This window comes from Myotis lucifugus, unplaced genomic scaffold (assembly GCF_000147115.1).
Source record: "Myotis lucifugus unplaced genomic scaffold, Myoluc2.0 scaffold_48, whole genome shotgun sequence".
Lineage (NCBI taxonomy): Eukaryota > Metazoa > Chordata > Mammalia > Chiroptera > Vespertilionidae > Myotis > Myotis lucifugus.
The window spans coordinates 1,548,025-1,574,149 of record NW_005871096.1 but is presented as its reverse complement, the minus strand read 5'-3'; the positions used below and the strand labels follow the sequence as shown (position 1 = coordinate 1,574,149).

At 39.5% G+C, this 26,125-nt stretch overlaps 1 protein-coding gene across 1 annotated transcript in view; it reads right to left on the bottom strand.

Annotated features, from left to right (window-relative positions):
* Positions 1-15,204: 15,204 nt before the first annotated feature.
* Positions 15,205-26,125, bottom strand: part of YIPF7 (Yip1 domain family member 7) — a 30,898-nt gene continuing 19,977 nt past the window's right edge. Inside the window, exons 5-7 of the mRNA XM_023753663.1 lie at positions 23,316-23,542; positions 17,754-17,935; positions 15,205-15,682 (exon numbers count right to left, since the gene is read on the bottom strand). Coding sequence (XP_023609431.1) covers positions 15,520-15,682; positions 17,754-17,935; positions 23,316-23,542 — 572 coding nt within the window. The 3' untranslated portion in view covers positions 15,205-15,519. The remainder of the gene's footprint in view (positions 15,683-17,753; positions 17,936-23,315; positions 23,543-26,125) is intronic.

Here is a 26,125-nt window from a genome sequence, read left to right as displayed (position 1 = left end):
TGAAAATAACAGTCAAGCGTTTACGGCTTTCTGTGACAGTGCAAGTAAGGGACAAAAGGAGACATTGGCTTCCCAGTGTTCCAAATTTCCCCCATAGAAGAGCACTGGGCAGGGTCAGGTGGATGCCTTGCAGATGGCTGGGATCATATCCCATGAGGAGGACATCTTTATGGATCCATGAGCTGGTGGGGGGGACTTGGGGCTGAGCTAGCAGTGGAAAGGTCAAAGTAGATAAAGTGCCTTAGGCAAGGCCCCTAATAAGGTCCCAGACAAGGAAGTACCTGAAAAGTGTGGACACTCCCAAGGCCCCCTGGTTAGGTCACCTTAGATATGTGTATAAGCAGGGCTAGTCCCAAAAAACCTACCTCCTTGACTTCATTTCCTCTAGAGCAGTGGTTCTCAGCCTTCCTAATGCCACGACCCTTTAATACAGTTCCTCATGTTGTGGTGACCCCCAATTTCATGGTTACAAATTGAACATAATTAAAGCATAGTGATTAATCACAACAACAATATGTAATTATATATGTGTTTTCCGATGGTCTTAGGCGACCCCTGTGAAAGGGTCGTTCGACCCTCCAAAGGGGTCGAGACCCACAGGTTGAGAACCGCTGCTCTAGAGAATATCAATGTCTGACTGAGCAACAAATCTGCTGTGAGGAGGGAGGGTAGCTTCCACTAGGAGGCCTAGTTGGCAAAGCCTTTTGCCTGTGGTCCAACCTGAAAGATCTAGAAATTTTGGGGAAAGGGCCAGTGATAATCTCAGCTGCTTGTAGCATCAAATTGAATGAAAGGTAGGAGAATACCCAGAAGGCATTTGTCTTCTCCCAAAACCCATGTTTGTCCACTTCTGCTTAGGAGGAATAATGTTTTCTGCTTCTTTTTAGCCATCTACATCTTGCATGAGAGACCTATGGGAATCTTACCAGGAATTCTGTGGGTGGACTTTTGGTAAATATAATTCTTAGGTTTCTAGCTCACGTGATACAAAGGAACACACAAAAGAAAAAATGATTCTAAAAGAAAAATGATTTAGAGTCATCAATAAACAAACCAGCCCAGTATATAAGACAGAATATGGAAATGGAGAAGAAAATATGTTTTTGCTAGCTAGACTCAATGTAAACTAAAATATGGAAGCAAAACTAGAAGGTGTAGAATTGGAATGGGTGACTACTGGAAAACAATGAAAATTAAGAGTGACTAAAAGGAATGGGAGGGTGAGATAGTCAGAAATAGTTCAAATGATTATTTAGAAAATGTAGATACATGATCTATCTATAATAATAAAAGTGTAATATGCTAATTAGACCGGACAGCCAAACGACCTTCCGGACGTCATTCCGGATGAAGCCACCATGGCAGGGCTGAGGCAGAGGCGGTTAGGGACAATCAGGCAGGCAGGCGAACAGTTAGGGACAATCAGGCAGGCAGGTGAGTGGTTAGGAGCGATCAGGCAGGCAGGCAAGAAGTTAGGGGCAATCAGGCAGGCAGGCAGAGGCAGTTAGGGGTGATCAGGCAGGCAGGCAAGAGGTTAGGGACAATCAGGCAGGCGGGCAGAGGCGGTTAGGGGCGATCAGGCAGGCAGGCAGGCAAGTGGTTAGGAGCCAGCAGTCACAGATTAGAAGAGGGATGTCCTGAAGGGTCCCTGGAGAGGGTGCAGGTTGGGCTAAGGGACACTCCCCTCCAGTGCAATGAATTTTGTGCACTGGGCCTCTAGTATAAGGATAAATCAATAAGTGCATGAATAGGTGGAGCAACAAATTGATGTTTCTCTTTCTCTCTCAAATCAATAAATAAATATAAAAATAGAGCAGGACACAATAAATGCCCTAAGTTCTCAGTGGATGCAAAGGGTTCCCTGGAGGAGGGGGTGGCAAGAAAGAGAGTGTAGGCATGGCCTGAGCAGCATCTAGGACAGCGGTTCTCAACCTGTGGGTCGCAACCCCTTTGGGGGTCGAACGACCCTTTCACAGGGGTCGCCTAAGACCATCGGAAAACACATATATAATTACATATTGTTTTTGTGATTAATTACTATGCTTTAATTATGTTCAATTTGTAACAATGAAAATACATCCTGCATATCAGATATTTACATTACGATTCATAACAGTAGCAAAATTACAGTTATGAAGTAGCAACAAAAATAATTTTATGGTTGGGGGTCACCACAACATGAAGAATTTTATTAAAGGGTCACGGCATTAGGAAGGTTGAGAACCACTGCTCTAGGAAGTGATGGTGGGGGAAAGATGAGAATGGCAGTACTGCCTCCAAGTTTTTAACTTAAAAAAAAAACTCTCTTTGATTTTTAACATTTTTAATTATCATCACGCCTTACAAAAAATTGGTTCAGATGTAACCAATTTTCCTGTGGTACCTTTATGCTTACTTAGCTTCTGAAGGGTAAGAGGTTATAGTATTAGTTAATTTACTTCCCTGCTATCATTACAGTGATTAATGCCTAGCCGTACGGAGAGGTGTGCTTTCAATTTTTTTTCTCATTAAAATTGTGCAAGGAATGTTGACAGTGCCAATTGTACCTTAATAGGCATTTCAGGTTCAAGAATATTTGAGAACCACTCTGTGGATGGTAGATTCAGTGAATAGATTTAAAATTATATGGAATTGGTTTTATGTTAAAAGTGCAAGAGTCTATTCTATAAAATGCATTAATTTTATTAAATTGTTTAGAGGCTTTAGTTCCCTTTGGACAGAGACAGCTGACCTCTTGGGTAAGGACAGAAGACAAGACTGCACTCACTGCCTACTCGATGTACTGGGCTAGTGTAAAGGAATTCTCTAAGATACTGGTAACCTATCCATCCCAGGTGGCACAACAGGGGCAGGGGTTTCAGTGAACTGGAATAAGCACAGAGGTTGTTATGATTCGAAGGATGGTGTCAAGGAAAATGCAATTCTTCTAGTTAGAGTTTTCATCAACATATGCTCAAGGTAAAAGCGATCTGCCCAAGATGTCTTCCTCACTAACATTTCTAGCAATTCAATGCTCCTTCCTGTAGGGTCTTATTCCACAGAGGAACTTGAACTCCTCGCAATTGGCTCAAGGCTTCAAGAGCCAGGCAGCAGAAGTGGGCATTCCTCTTGAAGGCTGGGCTCAGAACTGGCAGAGTGCTGTATTATACTGGTCAAACCAGTCACAAGAGGCCCAGATTCAAGAAGGGGGATAGCACGTGTGTACTGGCAGGGAAGGAGTTGGCAGCAGCCATATTTTCTGATAGATCCCACGCAAGGGGGCAGCAGTGGGGGAGTGTCTTAAGGAGGTGGAAATAATAGTCATTCTTTTTTTTTTCATATATATTTTATTGATTTTTTTCACAGAGAGGAAGGGAAAGGGATAGAGAGTTAGAAACATTGATGAGAGAGAAACATCAATCAGCTGCCTCCTGCACACTCCCCACTGGGGATGTGTCCGCAATCAAGGTACATGCCCTCGACCAGAATCGAACCTGAGACCCCTTGGTCCGCAGGCTGACGCTCTATCCACTGAGCCAAACCAGTTAGGGCATAATAGTCATTCTTAGCAAATTGAGGAAGAGATTAGAAAATTATTTGGATAAACAAGTGGCATGATAAAAAGAAGCACTAACTTTGTGGTGAACATAAAAAATGATTATATATTGAGGTCCTAAACCCCAGTACTTCAAAATATGACTACATTTGGAGAGAAGACCATTGAAGAGGTATTTAAGCCAAGATGAGGACATATAGGAGGGCATTCATCCAATGTGACTGGTGTTCTTATAAGAAGAGGAGATTAGGAAATAAAGAACCCAGAACAGGGAGAACCAAGATGGTGGCTTAGGCAAATGCCTGTACTCGCTGCCTTCCACAACCACATCAAAATTACAACTAAAATACAGAACAACCACCGTCCAGAACTGCTGTAAAGCTGGCTTAATGGAAGTACTACAACTAGAGAAGTAAAGAAGAAAGCACACTGACACTGGTAGGAGGTGCAGAGGCACGGAACAGGCCGGTCCGGCACCCACATGTGCTGCTTCTTTAATCAGGAGGGAGATCATCTCCACAGAGGCCACCTGGAGGAGCAAGGGGTCCCATCCCCACACCATATGCCCAGCCCAGGGTCCCAGAGCTGGGGAAAGAAGTCCCTATGGGCAATAAGAACTACGGGCTGTAAAAACCAGTGCCAATTGGGGCTCAGTGACACAGCAGAGCTGGAGACCCAGCTGTTGCTTTTAAAAGGCTGGCACCATGAACTGACCATACAAGCTCCCACTTCTTCTGAGCTCCAGTGCCGGGTGAGGATCTGGAGGACCCAGACAAATATGAGGGGAAACTGTACTGTCTGTCATCAGGACAGGAACTCGGGGGAAGCTTTCTTCCTGATGGAGGTGCTTGCAGCAGTCATTGTTCCTATGATGTGCCTTCCCTGGTTGCAGGGCTGACTGGCAGCCATTTCTGTTTGCTCTGCCCTGGTGATTTCCTGAGATCCCGCCTCATCCAATTTACAACCTCACCCAAGCTGTGGGCAATGGCTTTTGCATATGAATGGCCTGCCCTTTCTCAGGATAAAACCTGTCAAAGGAGCTGCAGCTGGGTCAGGGAGCCCCAAACCTATCAATAAAAGGCCCAAGACCCAGCACCAGCACCTGCATGCCTTGCTTCAAAGTTGGGCCTCGTCTGGGCACTTCCAAACCCAATACAAAGAGGAGGAATCTGCAGATCTCTCTGTAACTCCTGCTGGGTGACCCCAGGCAGTGGCTGACTTTGCACCTCCTTGGAGACACAAGAGCCAGTGTACCCAGTAGTCAGTGTGAGACCATATCAAATTACAACTCTTCACATCCATAAGCAACTCACTCAAGGGTCAGACTCAGTGACCACCAAAGCCCCACTGAAGCAAGTCCTGCTCCATAAGGGTGTATCCTGCACAGCAGCTCTCCACTGTAGTCGCAGCTGGTCCCCACAGCCAACTGGCCTGGAGGTCAATTCCTCCCAGTGACACCCACAGCAATCAAAGCTCAACTACAACAAGACTGTGCACACAGCCAACAAAGGGGTGTACCTACTACACAAGGCCACTCTATCAACTCAAGGAGACTTAGCAGCTCTACTCAACACATAGAAACAAACACAGGGAAGCAGCCAAAATGCGGAGACAAAGAAACATGTCACAAATGAAAGAAATGGAAGAAAGCAAACTACTGGATATAGAGTTCAAAACCACAGTTACAAGGCTACTCAAGAATCTTCTAGAAACCTCTAAAGGACTTAGTGAGACTTTCAAGGATCTTAGTGAGAATGCTAAAAAAATGGAAAAGGACCAGTCAGAAATTAAGCATACACTAACTGAAATAAAGAATAATATACAGGGATTCAACAGTAGACTAGAGGATCCCGAGAATCAAATCAATGATTTGAAATATGAGAAAGCAAAAATCACCCAACCAGAAGAAAACACACACACAAAAATATCCAAAAATATGAAGATAGTGTAAGAAGCCTCTGGGACAAGTATACCAACATCCAAATTATGGGGGTGCCAGAAGAAGAGAGAGAGCAAGATATTGAAAACCTATTTGAAGAAATAATGACAGAAAACTTCCCCTACCTGGGGAAAGAAATAGACTTACAAGTCCAGGAAGCACAGAGAACCCCAAACAAGAGGAACCCAAAGAGGACCACACCAAGATACATCATAATTAAAATGCCAAGGGCAAAAGACAAAGAGAGAATCGTAAAAGCATCAAGAGAAAAGCAGTTAGTTACCTACAAGGACGTGCCCATACAACTGTCAGCTGATTTCTCAACAGAAACCACGCAGGCCAGAAGGGAGTGGAAAGAAATATTCAAAGGGATGAATAGCAAGAACCTACAACCAAGATTACTCTACCCAGAAAAACTATCATTTAGAATTGAGGGTCAGATAAAGAGCTTCATAGACAAGAAAAAGCTAAAGGAGTTCATCACCACCAAACCAATATTATATGAAATGCTGAAGGGTATTCTTTAAGAAGAGGAAGAAAAAGGTAATGATGAAAAATATGAACAACAAAGTGTCAACAAATACATATCTATCAATAATTGAATCTAAAAATCAAATGAATAAAAAATCTGATGAACAGAATAAACTGGTGAATGGAATAGAAGCAGGGGCATGGAAATGGAACAGACTGACGATTCTCAGAGGGAAGAGGTGTGGGGGTTGCGGAGAGATTAGATAAAGATATTATATGCATGTATGCATTACCTATGGACACAGACAATAGGGTGGCAAGGGCCTGGGCGCGGGGTGGGAACCAGGTGAAGGGGAGCTATGGAGGGAAATAAAGAGGGACCTCTGTAGTAATCTCAACAACAAAGATTAATTTTTCTTAAAAAAAATAACACAGCCCTAACCAGTTTGGCTCAGTGGATAGAGCGTTGGCCTGTGGACTGAAGGGTTCCAGGTTCGATTCCAGTCAAGGGCATGTACCTTGGTTGCGGGCACATCCCCAGGAGGGGGTGTGCAGGAGGCAGCTGATCGATGTTTCTCTCTCATCAATGTTTCAAACTCTGTATCCCTCTCCCTTCCTCTCTGTAAAAAATCAATAAAATATATTAAAAACAAACAAACAAACAAACAAAAAACACAGACCAAGGAAGGAACTTGCGAGGACACAGGGAGAAGGCAGCCACATGAAAACCAATGAGAGCTCTCAGAAGGAACCAAACTTGTTGTCAATACTGCTTCAAGTTTTTAGTTCTCAGATCTTGGACTTCTACCCTCCAGAACTCTGAGAAGATACATTTCTGCTTTTTAAGATACCTAGTCTGTGGAACTTTGTGATGGTAGCCCTAGAAAATTAACATAATCAGTATCCTCAAGACACTTTACTCCACTGAAGGTGTAGACAAATAAATAGGATTTTCTAATACCTGCAACAGGGGTAGACAGACACAGGACTCCACAGGAGCACATAGAAAGGGTAGGGTACTCCTTTAGCTTATATTTTCCATGAGCATGTCTCACTGCTTTTTCTGATGGTAAAATGAAACATTCTGTATGAAACACTGAAATGTAGTAGGTGCCCACTATATAATAGTTTTTTTAGCTACTTCCTTCATGTCTATTGTATACATATATAATGATTGTTATCTCCTCTTACCCATGGAAGAAAAAAATGTAGAAAGCCAGAGGAAAAGTTTGGAAAAAAAAAAACTCCATTGGCCCATACCCATTGGCCACATACCAGGCTGTGGTGGAGGCCTGGCACTGGTAGTTTAAGTCATGTCGGAGAAAAGCCTTTCACAACCGAATGGCCACTGGTCCTGAAGCTCTATGAAGCTGCGTGCATGGCTCAGGATGCTTCTGATGACAACTGGGAAGTGTTCTGATCAGTTCACTGTGCTCAAGTTAAAATGAATTTTTTTCAGCATTAGTTTAAGCTATGATTGAGAGCAAAGATTAATAAATAGGATTTCTCATTATCCTATATAATAAAAGCCTAATATGCAAATAGACCAAACAGCAGAACTACCAGTAGAACAACCGGTTGCTATGATGCACACTGACCACCAGGGAGCAGATGCTCAATGCAGGAGCTGCCCCCAGCCCACAGGCCCCAGTCCATCCAAGGCGGATGCCATCGGGGGGCCCCCTGATCACCCTGCTAGTGGCCCCACAGAGGGAGGCAAACAGCAGGAGTGGTGGGGTCAGGGCTGGCTAGCAGGTGGTGCAGGCTGGCCAAGACAGGTACCAGCGGTGGCCCCCTAATCACCCCACCAGTTGAGCCACAGATCGACCCTGATCACCGACCAGGCCTAGAGACCCTACCCATGCACAAATTTTGTGCACTGGGCCTCTAATCCTATATAATAAAAGGCTAATATGCAAATTGCCCCTTGACCAGGAGTGCGACCAGGAGTTCAACCGGGAGTTCGACCAGGGGGGTGGGGCCGGCAGGCCAACTACCCATGGCCCCTCCCCTGGCCAGCCCAGCCCAATGGCCCCCTTAGGGTGGCGGGCTAGCCAGACCCTACCCATGTACAAATTCATGCACTGGGCCTCTAGTTTTTATATCATAATCTATGAAAATATAATGTTAAGTAAATACTAATGGCTATTAAAGGATTTTATATATAATCAACGTTTCTACATGATGAAAGGTTTATTGAAAAGAGTTTGTGCTGAGGGAATTTAACTTGGGACACCTTCCTGGAAATGGTATTTCTAAGAGCAACAAGTAAACCTGAGTGCATACCATTCATCAAGGAGTGGTTTCTGTTTCTGGTTTATTGTTTTAATTAAGCATTGTTTCTTAATGTCACTCATGACTCAGGGCAGATAAATAGGGTTTAGCTTTTAGCAAACAAAATATTACACCAGCCTCTGATTCCTTGCAGAAAGACAAGCCTAGGATCATACCCAAAAATACATAAAATAAATGCTAGCCAGTGTTCAAAAAGATAATGCTAGGAATAAAAACATTCTTGCATATTCTACATATTTTTAGACTCACTGCACCAATCTCTGTGTGCAAATAAAGAATAGCAAACATAGAAACACTAAACAGCATTTTGGGGCCTCTAAAAACAATCTTGAGATAATCCATAAACATTCCTCCACTATGCTTGACCCCACCACAACCTTGCTTCTCTCACCCTTTCGTTCCATCAATGACCCCTCTAGGGTGGTTCAGAATGGTCATTTACCTACAAGGCCCACACTTTCTATTAAATAAGGATGAATTCCCTAGTTTCCACATTTCAAGAGGAAATGCCTAGTTCAGTGATGGCGAATCTTTTGAGCTTGGCGTGTCAGCATTTTGAAAAACCCTAACTTAACTCTGGTGCCATGTCACATATAGAAATTTTTTATATTTGCAACCATAGTAAAACAAAGACTTATATTTTTGATATTTATTTTATATATTTAAATGCCATTGAACAAAGAAAAATCAACCAAAAGAATGAGTTCGTGTGTCACCTCTGACATGCGTGTCATAGGTTCGCCATCACTGGCCTAGTTAGTGGTGATCTCACCTCAGTGTTTTCAGGCAGTGACTGAGGTCCTGGGGACTTTTCACTCTGAGTGCTCTTCCTCTGGCTGGAGTTCATCACTCCTGCCCCAGCCCTGGCTTCCATCTCTAGGAAATATTTCACATGGCCCTCCCCACATGCTGCTTTGATTCTTGCATGGATCATCCCACAATATACAGCATCAAATACAGTCTCAGGTTTGCTGGTGGGACAGATAAAACCCATGTTCTCAACTCATCCCTAGAGTCTGGAAATTATACTTTAGTTATCAAATCCTCTCCCCCAACTACAGTTTTAAGTGTGTGTGTGTGTGTGTGTGTGTGTTTGTGTGATAGTACTTCGACAGCCAGAGTTTAGGTGCTTGGTGTTCTGCATGTGAGAGCTACATACAGTACAACGGTTATGTCTTACCCAATAGTCTAAAGAGTATACACTTATTTAAACCTTCTATATTATGAAACCTAATTAGCACTCCCAAAATTTGGTGATACCAAATTAAGGAAATGGTCATTGGTTTACTAATACCTTGGGAGTTCTTGATTGAAAAAACAAACAAACAAAAACCAGAATTTGACTTTCATTACTATTAAAAGAAAATGGTATTTATAAAAAAGATATAGGATAGTTCAAAGAACCAACCTTAAGTTACAAAGACCAAGCTTGGGTAAAAGGCATGATACAAGAGACCAGAGAACATAGGTCTTGTCAGAGAAAAAGTCTAGGTAGCAGGTATAACCTCGGCTACATATGCATAGCCACTCCCTTTGTCTGAATCTCCTCTTCTGTTTCCATGAGTATTTCCCAGTGCCCTTTTGTTTTATCATTTTCTCTGGATTCCAGGTACTAAACAAGAGGATCGAATTGGCTGATCCTAGTTCACATGCCATAGCTGCCAGGGATCAGAGAGAGGGTTTAACTGCCTGTTTTGTTTTATTGGTTTTTTTGTTTGTTTGTTTGTTTGTTTGTTTTTGGGGGGGGTTGGGGAAGTTGGAGAATACTTTCGATATAAGGAGGTTCAGATGCTTGGTAGCCAAATAATAAAACTTCAACAAAGACCCTTCTTTCAAATTCATAAAGTTGTGCTAATTTTAGTATTACTTAAAAAAAAACTTTAGCTGGCCTGACATGACCCCATTCACGACTTGCATCACTATGCCAAAACAATTGTTTTTCACTATGTATATCAAAGTCATCTTCCTTTACCCATCATTGTATTCATGATGCAATGGAAAAGCAAATATTATTTCTTATAATATCTTCCCAGGGGACCTATTACAGCTGTGGTTATGTTTCCATTTATTGAGTAATCATTACATTCCAGGCACTGGGCTAGGTTATTTATATTCAGCATCTTATTTAGTCCTCATAAGGACCTTGCAAACTCTGTGTCATTCACTTCATCTTCTATGTAAAGAAAATGAGACTCAGAAAGGAACACACTGGTCTCAAAGTCATTAAGCTCTTTACCTGCAGAGCCAGGACTAGAATCTAGAATGTCCTTCCTTCCTTTCTTCTTTTCTTTCTTCTACATCAAAGTCCTTGTACACATTTTCACCACTTATGTGGCTAACCAGCAGGGTAAAAACCCATGAATATTACCTTCATTAAAAAAGTTAGGTATTTTCCCCTCAAATTATGTATTTTGTCACCAGCATCATGGATTCTCTGTGACATAGACTGGTTGGCTTTATACAACAATAATTTTAAAAAACCTATGATTTTATGATGTATAATGTGTATTTGGTCTTAGTTCCCATTTCTGTCACAGCTCTCCTAAAACCCTTGAAATTTCCTAAGTGTTGAGAGCAATAAGGATGCCTTTTGTTATGTTAATGAGGTGACCTTTGGAACACACCTAAGGAAGGCAGCTGGCTGTCTGGAAAGCCAACCATGTGATTAGAAGGTTGGAACTTTCAGTCCTACTTCTCCTCACCACCTCCAAGGGGAAGAGGGGCTGGAGATTGAGCCAGTTGCCAAATGTCCAGTGTCTTAATCAATCATGCCTGTGTAATAAAGCTTCCATACAAGTCCAAAGGAGGTGGTTCAGAGGGCTTCCAGGTTGATGTACCCATTGGGGAGAGCATGGAAGTGCTGAGCCCTTTCCCCATGCTTTGCCCTACACAACTCTTCCATCTGAATATTTATCTGTAGTTTTTATTGTGCCTTTCAAAAATAAACTGGTTAATCCAATAAGGAACTGTTTCTCTGAGTTCTGTGAGCTACTCTAGCAAATTAAGCAAACTCAAAGAGGGGTTGTGGGAACCTCCAACTTATAGCCAGCCTGCCAAGTTCAGAAGTACAGGCAGTAACCTGGGTTGGGAGTGGGTGAACAGTGTTGTAGGACTGCTAACCTGTGGAGTCTGGTGCTATTGCTGGGTAGGTTGTGTCTGAAATGAGTTAATTCTGGCACACCCTGCTGCTGTCCATGAATTGCTTGTTGGTGGTGTGGGATCCCCTCCCTCCATCCACACATGGAAATTAGTTCCCAGAACCCCCATTTAAAATCATTTTAGACTTCTACTCAAAAATGAAAACTGATTTCCAAAGCTATAAATCTTTGATTGCATCACTAAGAAACAGAATAGAACCTAAAGTGCTCTAAAAAAGAGAGGGTGGCGGGGGGGGGGGGGCAGGGGGGGGAACAGGAGATTGTCAGTGTGATTTTACAGTTGGTATTCTTCACAGGGAGCCTGAGCAGAGTAGAAAAGCATCTGTCATCAAATGTTGCAAAGGCCACTGCCCTAGTTAAACTGTTGTGAACTGGGGCACTTGAGTCTGAGTAATTCAGGACTTTTATTTTCAGCACATGTCCCCAATCATTCCTGTAGAAATGAAGGCCACCTCTTGACTCCAAATATGCCATTTACCCTTAGCTCATACCCTGTAACTTTTATCTAACCAGTAAAGATAGAAAACTAGAAAAATGTTACATTCTCAGATAATAGAAGTAGAAAGCATTTGAGCACAAGGGAAAGTGAAAAAGTTTTCTAGGATCTACAAAACCAAAAAGATATTTCTAGTTGTATGCCCTAAATGTGCTTCCTTTCACTTTATCATTTGCTCTGTAACATACCCTACTGACCATAAATGTTATCATTTATTTAAAAAGAAAAATACTTCCATTTCATACAAACCCAAATAATGCATACACACTGGGAATGGGAGAAGGTGGCCTATATTTGGGGAGATATTTCTTTCTAAATTCTTACTAGATCTGAATATGCATAGCTTATTTCAACAAGAGTTCAGAAAGATAACCAGGAGTGATGCAAGTATCACTTTAGTCCCCTCAGTAATTCTAGATTCTTCTATGGTCTTGTATTACTTTTCCCTGACAGGTAAAGCTCTTTGGCTTTGTTTAGTATTGGCCAAGGTCAAGGGGAAAGGATAAATCTGAGTAGAATAAATAGTAGACATGCTGACAGCCATGACGCTGTAATGGGATTTTTTTGTTCCGTAATAGTGTTATGCTGTGGTTATGGACTCAGAAATCAAGCTTCTTGGATTCAAATCCTGGTTATTGGCTGAATAATGCTGGGTCTCATCTATAAAACGAAGGTGCAGATAAGAGCACTTCAAAGAGTTCTTGTGAGGTTTAAGTGAGTTGATAATATAAAGCGTCTAGATCAATGCATAGTGAGTCCCCAGTAAATATCAAAATTAGGAAAATTTAATACATGAAATTTCTCATTATGTCTTCTAAATATTTTCATATAGTTACCTAGTATTAAGCCATAGATTAACAATAATTGATTTTAACTCACTGCCTATTATAATAGTTTTAGATTGTTTCCAATTTTTCAGTTCATATTGTCTTATTTTTTCAGATTAACCTTAAAATTACTTTTCCAATGTCTGAGAAAAATACTCATAAATTTTTAATTGGAATTATATTAAATCTATATATTTATTTGGGGGAATATTCTTTTACAAAGTCTATTTTTATCATCCTGGCATATAATATAGCTATTTACATATTGTAGTATTAAAAAGTGACCTAATATTTTATAATTCTTTTCATAGAGATCATTTATATTTATTTTTACATTAATTCTTAGATAATTCATAATTCTGCCATTAGTAGCTTTTAAATAGAATTTATTCTTATTACTCTTAGGAAATATTTGGTATTTTGTTTAGTGGCTTTTTATACAGATGCTATAATTTTTAAAGTAAAAAAAGTCAAACCTTTTTTGCATAGAAAGTCTCAATTTATATCCTGAATTTAGAGCAAATTTTACCTATAACTTTTTTTTAGTAAAACCACTTTCTAAAAGGTAAAAGTTTTAAGTCCATAATATAAATATATCTCTAAGAAATATGGTGATATTATGGAGAATCACTACAATAAACAAAATTCTTGCTTCATCTTCCTTAAACAATGAGTCAGTAAGACCATCTCAGTCAAATAGAAAGCAAGAACTTAAAAAAAAAACCTCACTATTTCATTAACAGATCCATTAATGGATTATAAACTACAGAAGTCTAACATTTACTACTGTTTTGCTTTCTTTTCTACTCATCCCTACTTTAGCATTCTTTTCATAGTTCTGTAATTGCCTTGTTTAATTATTATTTACTTTGTTTACTATCTATTTCCCCTCCCCCACTGATTTACTATCTACCCCCCTTATTGGTTTCAGATATGCTATGTTTTGAGAATAAGAGCTTAGGAGAGAGTGTTAGATGGGAGATGGGAATTTGGGAGCCATTAGATTTTAAAGCTATGCAATGAAATGAGTGTATCTGGCAAGTGACTATAGATCAAGAAGAGATTTGATGCTGAGAAGAAAGGCCAGCCAAAGAGACTGAGAAGAAGCCACCAGTAAGGTAGGGAAAAAACAAAAAATAAAACAAGAATGTGTGATGCTCCAGAAGTCTATGGAGAAGTAAGTACAGCACAGGGCTGAAGGAAATTAGTGGTAATCAAATACCTGTGAGTTCAAATAAAATGATGACTAAAAATTGACCATTGGGTTTAGACCATTGTGGAGGTTGTTGCTGGTTTGACAAAGGTGGTCTTAGTGAATAGAGTGATGAAATCTGGACTGGAATAGAAGAAAAGGAATGGATAGTAATAAAGTGAAGGTAGAGATAATAGACAACTCTTTCAATATTTTTTGCAACAGAGAAATGGGCTATAACTGGAGAATGATGTTAAATCAAAGGATTTTTATTTTAAGATAGGAGATATTGAACCATGTTTATATGCTGATATGAGTTTTGATAGGTCAAAAGGAAAGTGAAGGCTATGCAAGTGGCAGAGCTAGCTATGGAGAGAAGAGATGGACAAGAAGGAATGCAAAGTATGCGTGTGTGTGTGTGTGTGTGTGTGTGTGAGAGAGAGAGAGAGAGAGAGAGAGAGAGAGAGAGAGAGAGAGAGAGAGAGAGAGAGATAAAGATGCATGCAGGTTGGTAGATCTGGTGATGGGACTATGAAGCATTTTTTTCTGGATGTTTCTAACTTTCAATGAAATAAAAAGAAGTTTCATCAACTAACAGCGAGAAATGAAAAACTTTAGAGATTCGAGGAGTGAAGAAATTGTGTAACATAATCATCTCAGGAAGTGTGAAAGCATTTTAGCAGGGTAATGTAGTATGAGTCCAAATGTAGTATCAAAGCCCTTGCTGAGTAGCTCAGCTGGCTAGAATGTCATCTCAATATGCCAAGGTTGTGGGTTCAATCTCTGGTCAGGGCACATACAAGAAGCAACCAATGAATACATAAATAAGTGGAACAACAAATCGATCTTTCTCTCTCTCTCTTTCTTGTCCTCTCTCTCTCTAAAATCAATTAATGAAAATTTTTAAAAAATAACAAAAGAACATACTGAGGAGCCATTTAAGATACAGTGATATAATTAAAGTGAAACAAGTGGAATTTTCTCTAGGGAGCAAACAGAAAGGTTACTGAGGATATACGCAGGAGGGAAATTATAGCAATGAACTATGGCATCTAAACCAAGTAAGAAGGAAGTGAGGGTTTGAAAATATGGTGAGTTAATGCATTGTCCAGATGAGACCAAAGAACAGTTGCTAAAGTAACTGAATTGAAAGACTGGAGTTATTTGAATCTCAGGTAAAAGAAACCCTACATAACCCACCCTTACAATTCTCCAAAGGGGCTGGACAATGTGACTCTAACCATAGGCACACAACTTGAGCCCTGATGAAATAATCTCAGAAGGCTAACTATCCAGTCAGCATGTGATTTTATTTACTTACAATTTCTCAGAAATGCATCTATTGGAAAAGCAGGGTCCATCAGTACAACTTTATCCCTTTTATTTTAAAGTATGTTTAAATGTTTTAATGCATCAAGCTGAGACGCAGCACATCATTCAAACCAAGCATGCTATTAGAGCAGCATCTGTAAGTGCCTTTTTGTTTTTCTGCTTATTAGTCTCTTAATGGCAATAAAACATATTACCAAATTTGAAAGCTAATACATTTCCAGAATAATCTGAACAGCAAATAAACAGAATCTTGTAATGCCATCTCAAATACTCTTCAGAAAACTGTTAAGAGGGCAAAAAGTCCATAAAGCAAAGCACACGGGTAGGCAACGAGAAGCTGTTGTCCTTCCATGTCCAAGGCGGAAATGAAGATTTTGGAAGCTGAGAGACTACACCAGACAATGATGACCAGTGCCAACACAGTACCGATCGTGCCCCTGTAGCAAAGACAAAAGAGATGGTTACCTTACATCAGGAGAAAGAGGTTACTGAATCAGAGCTGCCTTTGAAATGTCTTTGGTACCATATTTATAACTACTTTTTCATTTGTAAAATGAGGGTGAGGAACCACATGAACTTAAAGGCCTTGGCCAGTGGGGCGGGACTGGGCGAGACGGGCCGGGCATGCCCTGGAGCCAACCTCCTCTGCCACCACAGCTCGAAGGGCTGGGTGAGCAGCAGGGTCCCTCTGGCAGTGGGGTCACTCGGACTGGCCTGTGGGGATCGGGCCGAAACTGGTTCTCCAACACCCCCCGAGGGGTCCCGGAGTGCTAGAGGGCACTCTGCAAAGTTGCTGTCGAACAGGGTGTGGAATGCAAACGCAAGTGTGTAGTAAACCAGATTCAGGACTGCCAGTGCCCTAGGAACAACATAACCCACAGCCGAAGGTGGAATTGCACAGCCCACGAGGAATCGGGCTCCCTCCTCTCTGGCTTCAAGGTGTGTTGCCCGAGAACCACTGCTGCCAAGTCACCACAACTTGGTGACTCCTGCATTGAGCATCTGCCCTCTGGTGATCAGTGCACATCATAGGTACCGGCCAGTCAGACTGTCGGACAGTCACTTAGCTTTTTATATATCTAGATTATCCTATATAATAAAAGGCTAATATGCAAATGACTGAATGGCGGAACGACCGGTCGCTATGACGCGCGCTGACCAGCAGGGGCAGATGCTCAACGCAGGAGCTGCCCCCGGTGGTCAGTGTGCTCCCACAGGAGGAGCGCTGCTTAGCCACAAGCCAGGCTCATGGCTGGTGAGCGCAGCAGTGGTGGCGGGAGCCTCTCCTGCCTCCACAGCAGTGCTAAGGATGCCCAAATGATGGCTTAGGCCCATCCCCCGAGAGCTCCTGGACTGCAAGAGGGCACAGGCCGGGCTGAGGGACCCCCCCACCCCGGAGTGTATGATTTTCATGCACTGGGCCTCTAGTATCTAAATAAAAAGATTAAATGCTTTTCTAAAATGTCTATCTTTGGTATTGGTACGTTCTTTATGTAATATCCTATTCAATGTAGGGTTAATAACCTAAAATGTGGATCCTCTAAGAAAAAAATACAAATTATGTCTCATTACAATGTGGAATCATGAGCACTGATGGCAAATGTTTATTTCTACTTGGGCTTAGAGCATAACAAGTGATAAAGGACGATGTAATTACTTGGTCTCCCCAATCAAAGTGGTTGTGACATGCAGCTGTCCCGGGAGAGTGCCTGACAGAAACTTAGCTACTGCATTCTTACTAATGGTTTTGAATTGCAAATACTAACTGCTCAGGAAGTAATAAAGAAAAAAAATTCTTGACTGAGCACATATGCCATAAAACTCTCTAGCATTAATATCCTCATCAGGGTTTCTGGGAATTCTGCACCACACAGAGCCCAGCTGAGAGAGAACAGTTGCCTCCCACCTAGAAGACAGAGTGCCTGGGAGCTGAGGCAATTTGTCAGCGGTTCACCAGGCACTTACTCTTCCACAATCAAACAAGTGAATTTTTTAAAGATCTTCCATTACCCATGACAATAGCTCATACTGAAGAATGTGACAACTCACAAAGTGCCAGTTTTAAAGATTACTTGGTGTAATCTATTTTTTAAATCACTGATATAGAAACAGCACCTTTGCCAAAACTGACCTACTTCCCTGAATCTGCCTGTAGCTTTTTTAAAAATATATTTTTATTGATTTCAGAAAGGAAAGGAGAGGGAAAGATACAAACATCAATAATGAGAGAGAATCATTGGTCAGCTGTCTCCTGCATGCCCCGCACTGGGGATCAAGCCTGCAACTGGAGCATGTGCCCTGACCGGGAATGGAACCATGACCTCCTGGTTCATGGGTCAACACTCAACATCTGAGCCACCATCGCTGGGCGTGCCTGTAGCTTTTAATAGTCATCAAGTCCCCAACTCCACTACCAAAATGACTGGGAAGAGGCCAGTGTTGCACTGGTGTGGCACACCTTAGCAGTGACTATGCATGCGGGGTCTATCAGTGAACGAGGACACTTACTGCAGTGAAAAGAAGACAGCACTGCCAGACAGGATGACCATGGGGAGCAGGCAGTATCCCAGCACACTCGCCACGCAGCCATAGGACACCCCAGAAGAGCTCATCAAGTTTAGTAAGGCATAAATCCCTAGGCAGCCGATGGCACTCATGCCATATATGTAACCAAACTGAACTTTTCCTGCCTGAAACAGGGAGAAGAAAACAGTTTGAATACACAGAAAGCATCAAGAGAAAAAACAGGGTGTCAACAAATCAGAGCATTTTAGAATCAATCAGCTCAGCGCTGTTCCATATCTTTGTAGTGCTTACAATTATCAGGAGACTGGGAGTTCTGGGTAAAACAATGACTATATTATGAATTTAGGTCCTGAAAACAAACACCCCTGACTATACTTGGGATGGCATAAGCATGCTACAGAGAAGGTGAAATATTTTTAGGTTTTTTTTTTTATCACAGATTGCCTATTAGAGCATAAGTAAGAATATATTTTCTGCCCATATTTGTTAAATAATTAAATAAATGAATCAATTAATGAAAAAAATTCCAATTTAGTCTTGGTTATTTACAAGGGATATTAGTAATATAAGCAAAAACCCATAGGATTTGCTATGTTAGGGCCTATTCCAAGCATTTCAATAACTTATTTAATCTACACAACCATCCTATGAGATAGGTAGCATTATTTTATCAATTTTACACAGAAAATTGAGGGGCGGAAAGTTTAAGTAACTCCCCAAAATAAAATAATGCTAATTGGTTGAAGTTGGCTTTGATCCCAGGTAATCTGGCTCTAAAATTTAGGTCCTTAACTACAGGAGCTTTAATAATGGAACTTATTTAACCTTTTATTACCCAGCATATACCAAACTTACCACAGAAAATTTTGTTTTCATAATGCCTAGTGCCAGTTTAATACTTTATGAAAAGTTGATTTGTATAAACTACCTGGTAATGAATCATAAAAGAGGTACTGTTAAGGGAATTCAATGGTGTTCAGGATATACCACTGAGCTCCTGAGGACTTATAAAAATAGCCGCCACTCACAAAGCACTAGGGTCTAGATTCTAGACTCTAGAAGCTGAAATATCTCCATTAAACTCATCTGGGGTAAGTACAATCTACTGTTAATTGAACAGAGGATATTTTAATGTTGGCTACCTGAGGATGCCAACGCTCCAGTCGAGAATGATTTTAGTTTTTACATTTACATTAAACTGACTAGAAATTCTAGATAAACGTTGGATCAATTGACTTTGGTTCTCATGGGAATTATTAAAAAACAACAAAGGTCTGGTAAGTTGATTCAGAAGTTTTTCAGCTGTCTTTTTTTTTTCTTCCCCATAGCTGTTATTTGTGAAGTCCTTATGTCTTAGAGAACAAAGAAATATTTATTAATGAAGGATATTGGAGAATGTTATGACCATTTTAATGATCAAAATTTTCCAGCTATTTTCAACTCTTCTTCTTCTGTAGTTATGGAGGCTGGTAAGTTCTTTCACAAAAATGTCCCTGGGCTACACTGGCAGAATTCTCTCTTGCATTAGCCAGAGTAAGTTCTCATTGAATATCTTTTGTATTCTTTTGGAATTCTTTTGTATTATTTTGTGAAATAATGTTATGGATGCTAATGGACATGCTAAAAAACACACACATCAGTTATGCATTGCACCACAGGGTGGGTTTGCTCAACTTGGAAAATAGTGACACTTTCAAATCACTTTTAAGTAGTAGAGAAACATTTTATTTAATATTTTAACTGAATGTGGTAATTCTGAGGTAATGATAGCTATAATGGTGAAAAGCAACTTCTCTATACCCAAAGGGCACATAGTCTGAATTTCCTGGCCCCAAGAAGTTTTGTGATTAGAGTGGGGAAAATAAATGATGAATGAAACTAATTTGGTAGCAAAATTGTCCCTTTCCATATCAGTTATTGACATTTCTTTTCATCTTGCTCTCTTGTTATTTTATTCAATTTAAAGTACAATTCCACTTGGCAGGGGCCACCGCCATTTTTTAATTTGTTTTGAATTGTAACAAGGGCTTGTAGTTGAAATGGAAAATAAATGTTCCTTTTTTTCTTTTTCTTTCTTTCTATTCTTTTAATTACCTACAGAGAACAGATCCCAGATCCTTTGTTATCAGAGAGCAGAGAAAAAGAGGGTTAGGAGTGGACTAAAGGGGTAAAAGGTGTTAATTGTATGTTGATCGATAGTAACCAACCTTTAGGGGGAGATCACTTTGTAGTGTATACAGATGCCAAATTATAATGTCATACTCATGAAGTATTTATAATTTAAAAAAAGAAAAGAAAAAGAGTTCCATTTCTTTTTAACCTCAAAATTTTCAGGATCCTTCCTGCACTACCATCTTCATACTAAATCTGTATTTGAAATACTTATTCATGTGATTATCCTATATAATAAAAGGGTAATATGCAAATCGACTGAATGGCAGAACGACTGGTTGCTATGACACGCACTGAGCAGGCAGGCAGGCAGGCAGGTGAGCAGTTAGGGGCGATCAGGCAGGCAGGTGAGCAGTTAGGGGCAATCAGTCAGGCAGGCAGAGTGGTTAGGGGTGACCAGGCAGGCAGACAGGCAAGCAGTTAGGCGCAATCAGGCAGGCAGAGTGATTAGGGGCCAGCAGTTAGGAGTGAGCAGGCAGGCGAGCAATTAGGAGCCAGCGGTCCTGGATTGTGAGAGGGATGTCCAACTGCCGGTTTAGGCCCGATCCCAGGGATATCCCCTGAGGGGTCCGGGATTGCAAGAATGCACAGGCCGAGCAAATTTTGTGCACCAGGCCCCTAGTACTGTTATATTGACCATGCATATTCTTTTTTCAGATCACACTCTAAGATCTATCCAAAAAAAAAAAAAAAAAAGACCCAGGGCTTTAAATCTCTCATATTTATTGTGTTGGGGGTGAAAATAGTTTTGAGAGAAATAACAAGTAAAACTAAATTTGTGTTGTGTTTGAAGCTGTTCTTTTTAGTTTGCCTCCTTCAGCATGAAGAAAGTCCACTAAAAGGTATTGTGCCTTATATCAACATAAATCAGAAAAATGATGAGTATGTGACCGTGAATCTTATACCTCCAGGGACAATGAATAGATTTGGATATTGGTTCTGGATTTACTTTTGCTTTTTCTGATATATATATATATATATATATATATATATATATATATATATCAGCCCATAAAATCATCTTTTACATCTTTATTGATTTTTTTTAAGAGAGAGCGAGAAATACCAATTTGTTGTTCCACTTATTTATGCACTCATTGGTTGCTTCTTGTATGTGCCCTGACCAGGGATCAAACCCACAACCTTGGCATATCAGGACAATGCCATTCTAACCAACTGAGCTACCAGGCAAAGGCTCATCCTTTACATTTTAATTGGATATATCCAGAGTCAGGTTAACTTAGCTTCAAATGAATTCTGAGTTAAATCTGACTTCACTAATATCCACTTTGTTTGTTTTGTCCTTATTGCTCTACATGTGTCAGAATCAATTCCTAAGTAACCACATTCTAATGTTAAAATTGAAATGATAATGTTTTCCTAAAAAGTTTCAGAAAATATCCATTTTCAAATATTCCCCAAAATTTCAGAACTGAACGGAACTTAAGTACCACTTTTAATAAATCTTGTTTTGTCCTCAAAATGAAGAAATAAAGTTCAAGAAACAGGAAACAAAAGATTCAAGATCACACCTAGAGGAAAAGTTCGGGGTAGATTCAATTTTTTTACTTCCAATTGATTTCTTTGTCTATATAGCTTTGTACTATTTAAGACAAAAGAGAGGATACTCAACTCCAAATAACATTGTACACCCTAAAAAGATCTTAATGGAATTAATAATTTCCTTTAAAGGATGGTGCTGGTAGCATTTCTACAGAAAAACAACAACACACAGCTGTTATATTACTTGAAAAAGAAAGATGAGTTAATATATTAAATTGATTGTTTCTGACTACTTGATTAATTGACACGGTCTTACTTAGCAGCATTTAATCTAAGATTATCAAATTACTGTGACAGAGACAGAAGGGAGGTTAGAGACTAAATTAAAACTCCAGTTGATATAGTATTTGATTTATAGAGTATTTGTATTTGCTGTAGTTCAAAGGAAGAAATAGATGCTATCACTAAATACTATTGTACTAGATAAATAAACTATGATTATTGATCACATTATTATGCAGAAACTAGACTTCTATCAGTGTTTTGATACTGGTATTAAGTAGTTAATAAATAAAAAGTAAAAATTTATTTAATTGCAAATAACACTTTACAGCTACTTTTAAAAATTGTAACTACAGTGCAGAAAAACAATTATGGGAAATAGCTGTAAGGAAGGAAAGTGAACAAGGCCTAGAATTTTTAATTTCCTGTATTATTTCTCCTGCAAAGTTTATCACTTTATGCTTTAATAAAGCCATATTTTTTTCAGGCTAACTTGACCATATTTTTCATCCTGTGTTGTGTTTTTTATTAATACCCACCTGAGCATATGATTATTGATTTGAGAGAAAGAGAGAAAGGGAAACACTGATGTGAGGGAAACATCGATCGGTTATCTCCTGCACATGCCCTGACCCGGAGGACTCTCCAACCAACTGAGCCACCCACCTGGGGCCATCCTCTGTTTTTAATGTATGATCATTCTCTTTTTGGTATAAAATAATAAACCTTTTCTAAGTTTTTCTTTCTTTTTAAAAATGAAACATGTTTTCCAAATGATAGGCTAGAATGCTATCTAAACTTAACTTAGGTGGAAATATGTGACTTAAAAATTTTTTTGGCCTATTTTGATATTATTACTCCCAGATATAAAGAATGAAAGAGGCACATACACAAGGGAAATGGTGAAAGTCAGGGGAGAAAATGTCACCATAAAAAGCATAAAGCTGCCTTAGTCGGTTTGGCTCAGTGGATAGAGCATCAGCCTCCAGACTGAAGGGTCCTGGGTGTGATTCCAGTCAAGGGCACATGCCTGGGTTGCAGTCTTGATCCCTAGTAGGAGCCGTGCAGGAGGCAGCCAATCAATGATTCTCTCTCATCATTGATGTTTCTATCTCTCTCTCCCTCTCCCTTCCTCTCTGAAATAAAAATATTGATTTCAGAGAGGAAGACCCATCTCAGACTTCATAGGATACTAGAAATACCATAGAGATACAACACAACCAAGAAAATGATGAACAAAGAGAAAGGATTTGTCCAGTGTGACAATACAAATTTCACAAAAAAGCAAGAAATAAAATTTAAGCCTTATATTTCCCAAGTTCATGTGCTCCTTCAACTATTCCAGATTGACATTTTTTTCTTAATAACAATAAAGACCTAAATGATTAGCTGCTTTATAAAAAAATTTGATTTGGTGATTTTTATCTTTAAAATTTTATTTAAATTTCTATTTTTTTTTATCAGTTGTAATGCATGATGGCAGTTTCTATTTTGTCACTATAGTTCTATGAAACATGTTTCTATCTCACCTCCCAAAAATGTAGCCACAAATTAAACAGACAATTTTCACTGTATAAAGTGACATACTGCCTTCTGTGTTTCCAAAGCACTCTGCAAAAACCACATTGGAAAGGACACACGTTTAAATCTGATGCCGCTGTCCTTTACCAGAAGCAGGGTGGCTCCCAGCGCCACACAGAACAGGATGGGCCCAGCCAGGTCGGTTTCATTCATAATGCTGCCATCTGCTGGCTTCAGTGGGTTTAACACTGTCAAGGTTTTTTGCCATATGTGATCAAAATTAATTCCAAGTTCTGCAAAAAAAAAAAAAGGGGGGGGGGAGGTAATATAAATATATAAAAGTATTTATATTAGAAATATAAACCTCAGAATATAGAACATCAAATATAAACATCAAATATTAGAAAAATAAACAGCAGTAATATTCTTTTATTAAAGTTACTATATTTGATTCACTTGCTTAGAATTTTAATCTGATTGTTATAACTTCGTAATCTAAAACTCCAAGTAAAAATTTAAACCATAAATAAATAAAATTAGCTGAACCGGTTTGGCTCAGTGGATAGAGCGTCGGCCTGCGGACTGAAGGGTCCCAGGTTCAATTCCGGTCAAGGGCATGTACCTTGGTTGTGGGCATATCCCCAGTGGGGGGCATGCAGGAGGCAGCTAATCAATGTTTCTCTCTCATCGATGTTTCTGGCTCTCTATCCCTCTCCCTTCTTCTCTGTAGAAAATCAATAAAATATTAAAAATAAATAAATAAATAAAATTATATTTTTATTTGCAAACAATGAGCTAAGAGAAATATTTTAGACAATTTTCTTCCATAAGAAAAAGTATCCCTGACTTATGTAGCCAATACAAGCTTAAAATCTAAATGAAAATTGAGAAATGAACATTCTACAGTAAAAACTAAAATGTAACGGTAGACCCAAAGTCCCATTCTATTGCCCATTTAGACATATCCTTTCCTTGCAATTTCCATTGCTAACACTTTGGAAATATCAAACGTAGTATAATTTTTCCCTAGAAGAACTATCTAAACTAGAGATATTTGTCCCAGGTCTGGGACTTCCTTTGAGAGGAGAATGCTGCCTGCCTGAAACGCCACAGAGAAGAAAGGGGATGGCCTTTTCGGCAAGTAAACGGAATCATGATGGGCACACATATTTTTACACGCTAAATGCTCTGTGCAGTTGAGTCTGTGTAGAGATTAAATTCTTTTTTAAAATGTGTTTTTACTGACTTCAGAGAGGAAGGGAGAAGGAGAGAGAAATAGAAACATCAGTGATGAGAGAGAATCATTGATCGGCTACCTCTTGCACACCCCCTACTGGGGATGGAGCCCGCAACCTGGGCATGTGCCCTTGACAAGGAATCGAACCTGGGACTCTTCAGTCTGCAGGCCGACGTTCTATCCACTGAGCCAAACCAGCTAGGGCGAGATTAAATTCTTGAGACAAGTTAACTGTTCCCTTTTATGAGTGGTGGAATAAAATATCCTGCCATTTGCAATAACATGGATAGAACTTGAGGGCATTATGTGAGGTGAAACAAGTCAAGAAAGACAAATACTGCATGATATCAATTATATGTTGAATCTGAAATTTATTTTTAAAAATAGTCAAACTTATAGAAACAGAGTAGAAAAGTGGTTGCCAGAGGCTGTGGGACAGGTAGGAAGTGGTTGGTATAAGGGTACAACCCATCCCACAAAAATAAACAAACAACAGAATCCATGCTTTTTATCAAGTCAATGGGCATTCGATATAATAATGGTTGTATTTTTTTTTAATTGAGCCCAATTCTCCCATGGGAAGGATCATCTCCCGAAATCATTTGTATGTGGCATTCAAATTCCCTTCCTAGAATTTAGTAACTCTCTTTGGTCAGATACAGAGTATACATAGTTCAACTTTTGCAGTGGCTCATACCACCTGAACACCTTGCAAAGCTGACATTTCTATACAGAGAAGGCCAGATGGACCTTCAATAATGACCATGACCCAAAGGGGCCTTGCTTTAACAGAGACCTTGACATTTTTCAGACTGTCAGGCAGCAGTTGGTATGAACTAGGATGGAAAGCATATCTCTCACTCATTTCACATTCAGATTGATGACTACTATCCCGAGCTTGAAAATAAAAAAATCTGGTTGGTTAAATTAATTGTGGGCAAATAATCTACATTATAACATTCATGTTGCATTCTTTTTATTTTCACAGTGTATTTATTATTTCTTAATGAACATACATTTTGGAGAATATAAGCAGTTGTCCAAGCTTAAAATGAGGTTAGAATAGCGATTTTCAACCAGTGTGCTGCAATAATTTTTAAAACATGCAATACCTGATTATTTTGTCAGAGCACTGACCTCTTTTCCCTTAAATTGTCAAATAAAAAATTTCAAAAGCCAACACAACAATAGCTGTCTCATGTGAATGAATTAAAATCATGCCTATTTTTGTCATACCTGCAAAATATATTATATTATATTATATTATATTATATATTAATTATATTATATTATGTATAGTTTTGGTGTGCCGCAAATTTTAGTAATTAGTGTGCCATGAGATAAAAAAGAAAAGGTTGAAAACTGCTGGGTCAGAATGTCTAATGTAATTTTTAAAAGAGAATACTTTAAAAATTTGAGAAATACAGTAGGTGAATTAATTTCACCTAAAATTTATGTTGCTTTCAAACTTCATTTTCAATTTAGACATTTATGCTAACAATGTTTTCAGTATTTGCCACAATAAAGTGGCCTTTAATTAAAAACATCTTTTTTTCTGAAAATGCATAATAATTATTCCCAAAGAAAATCAAAGCCTTATGAGACATAATTACTGATTTCAATCATTTATTTAATGGAA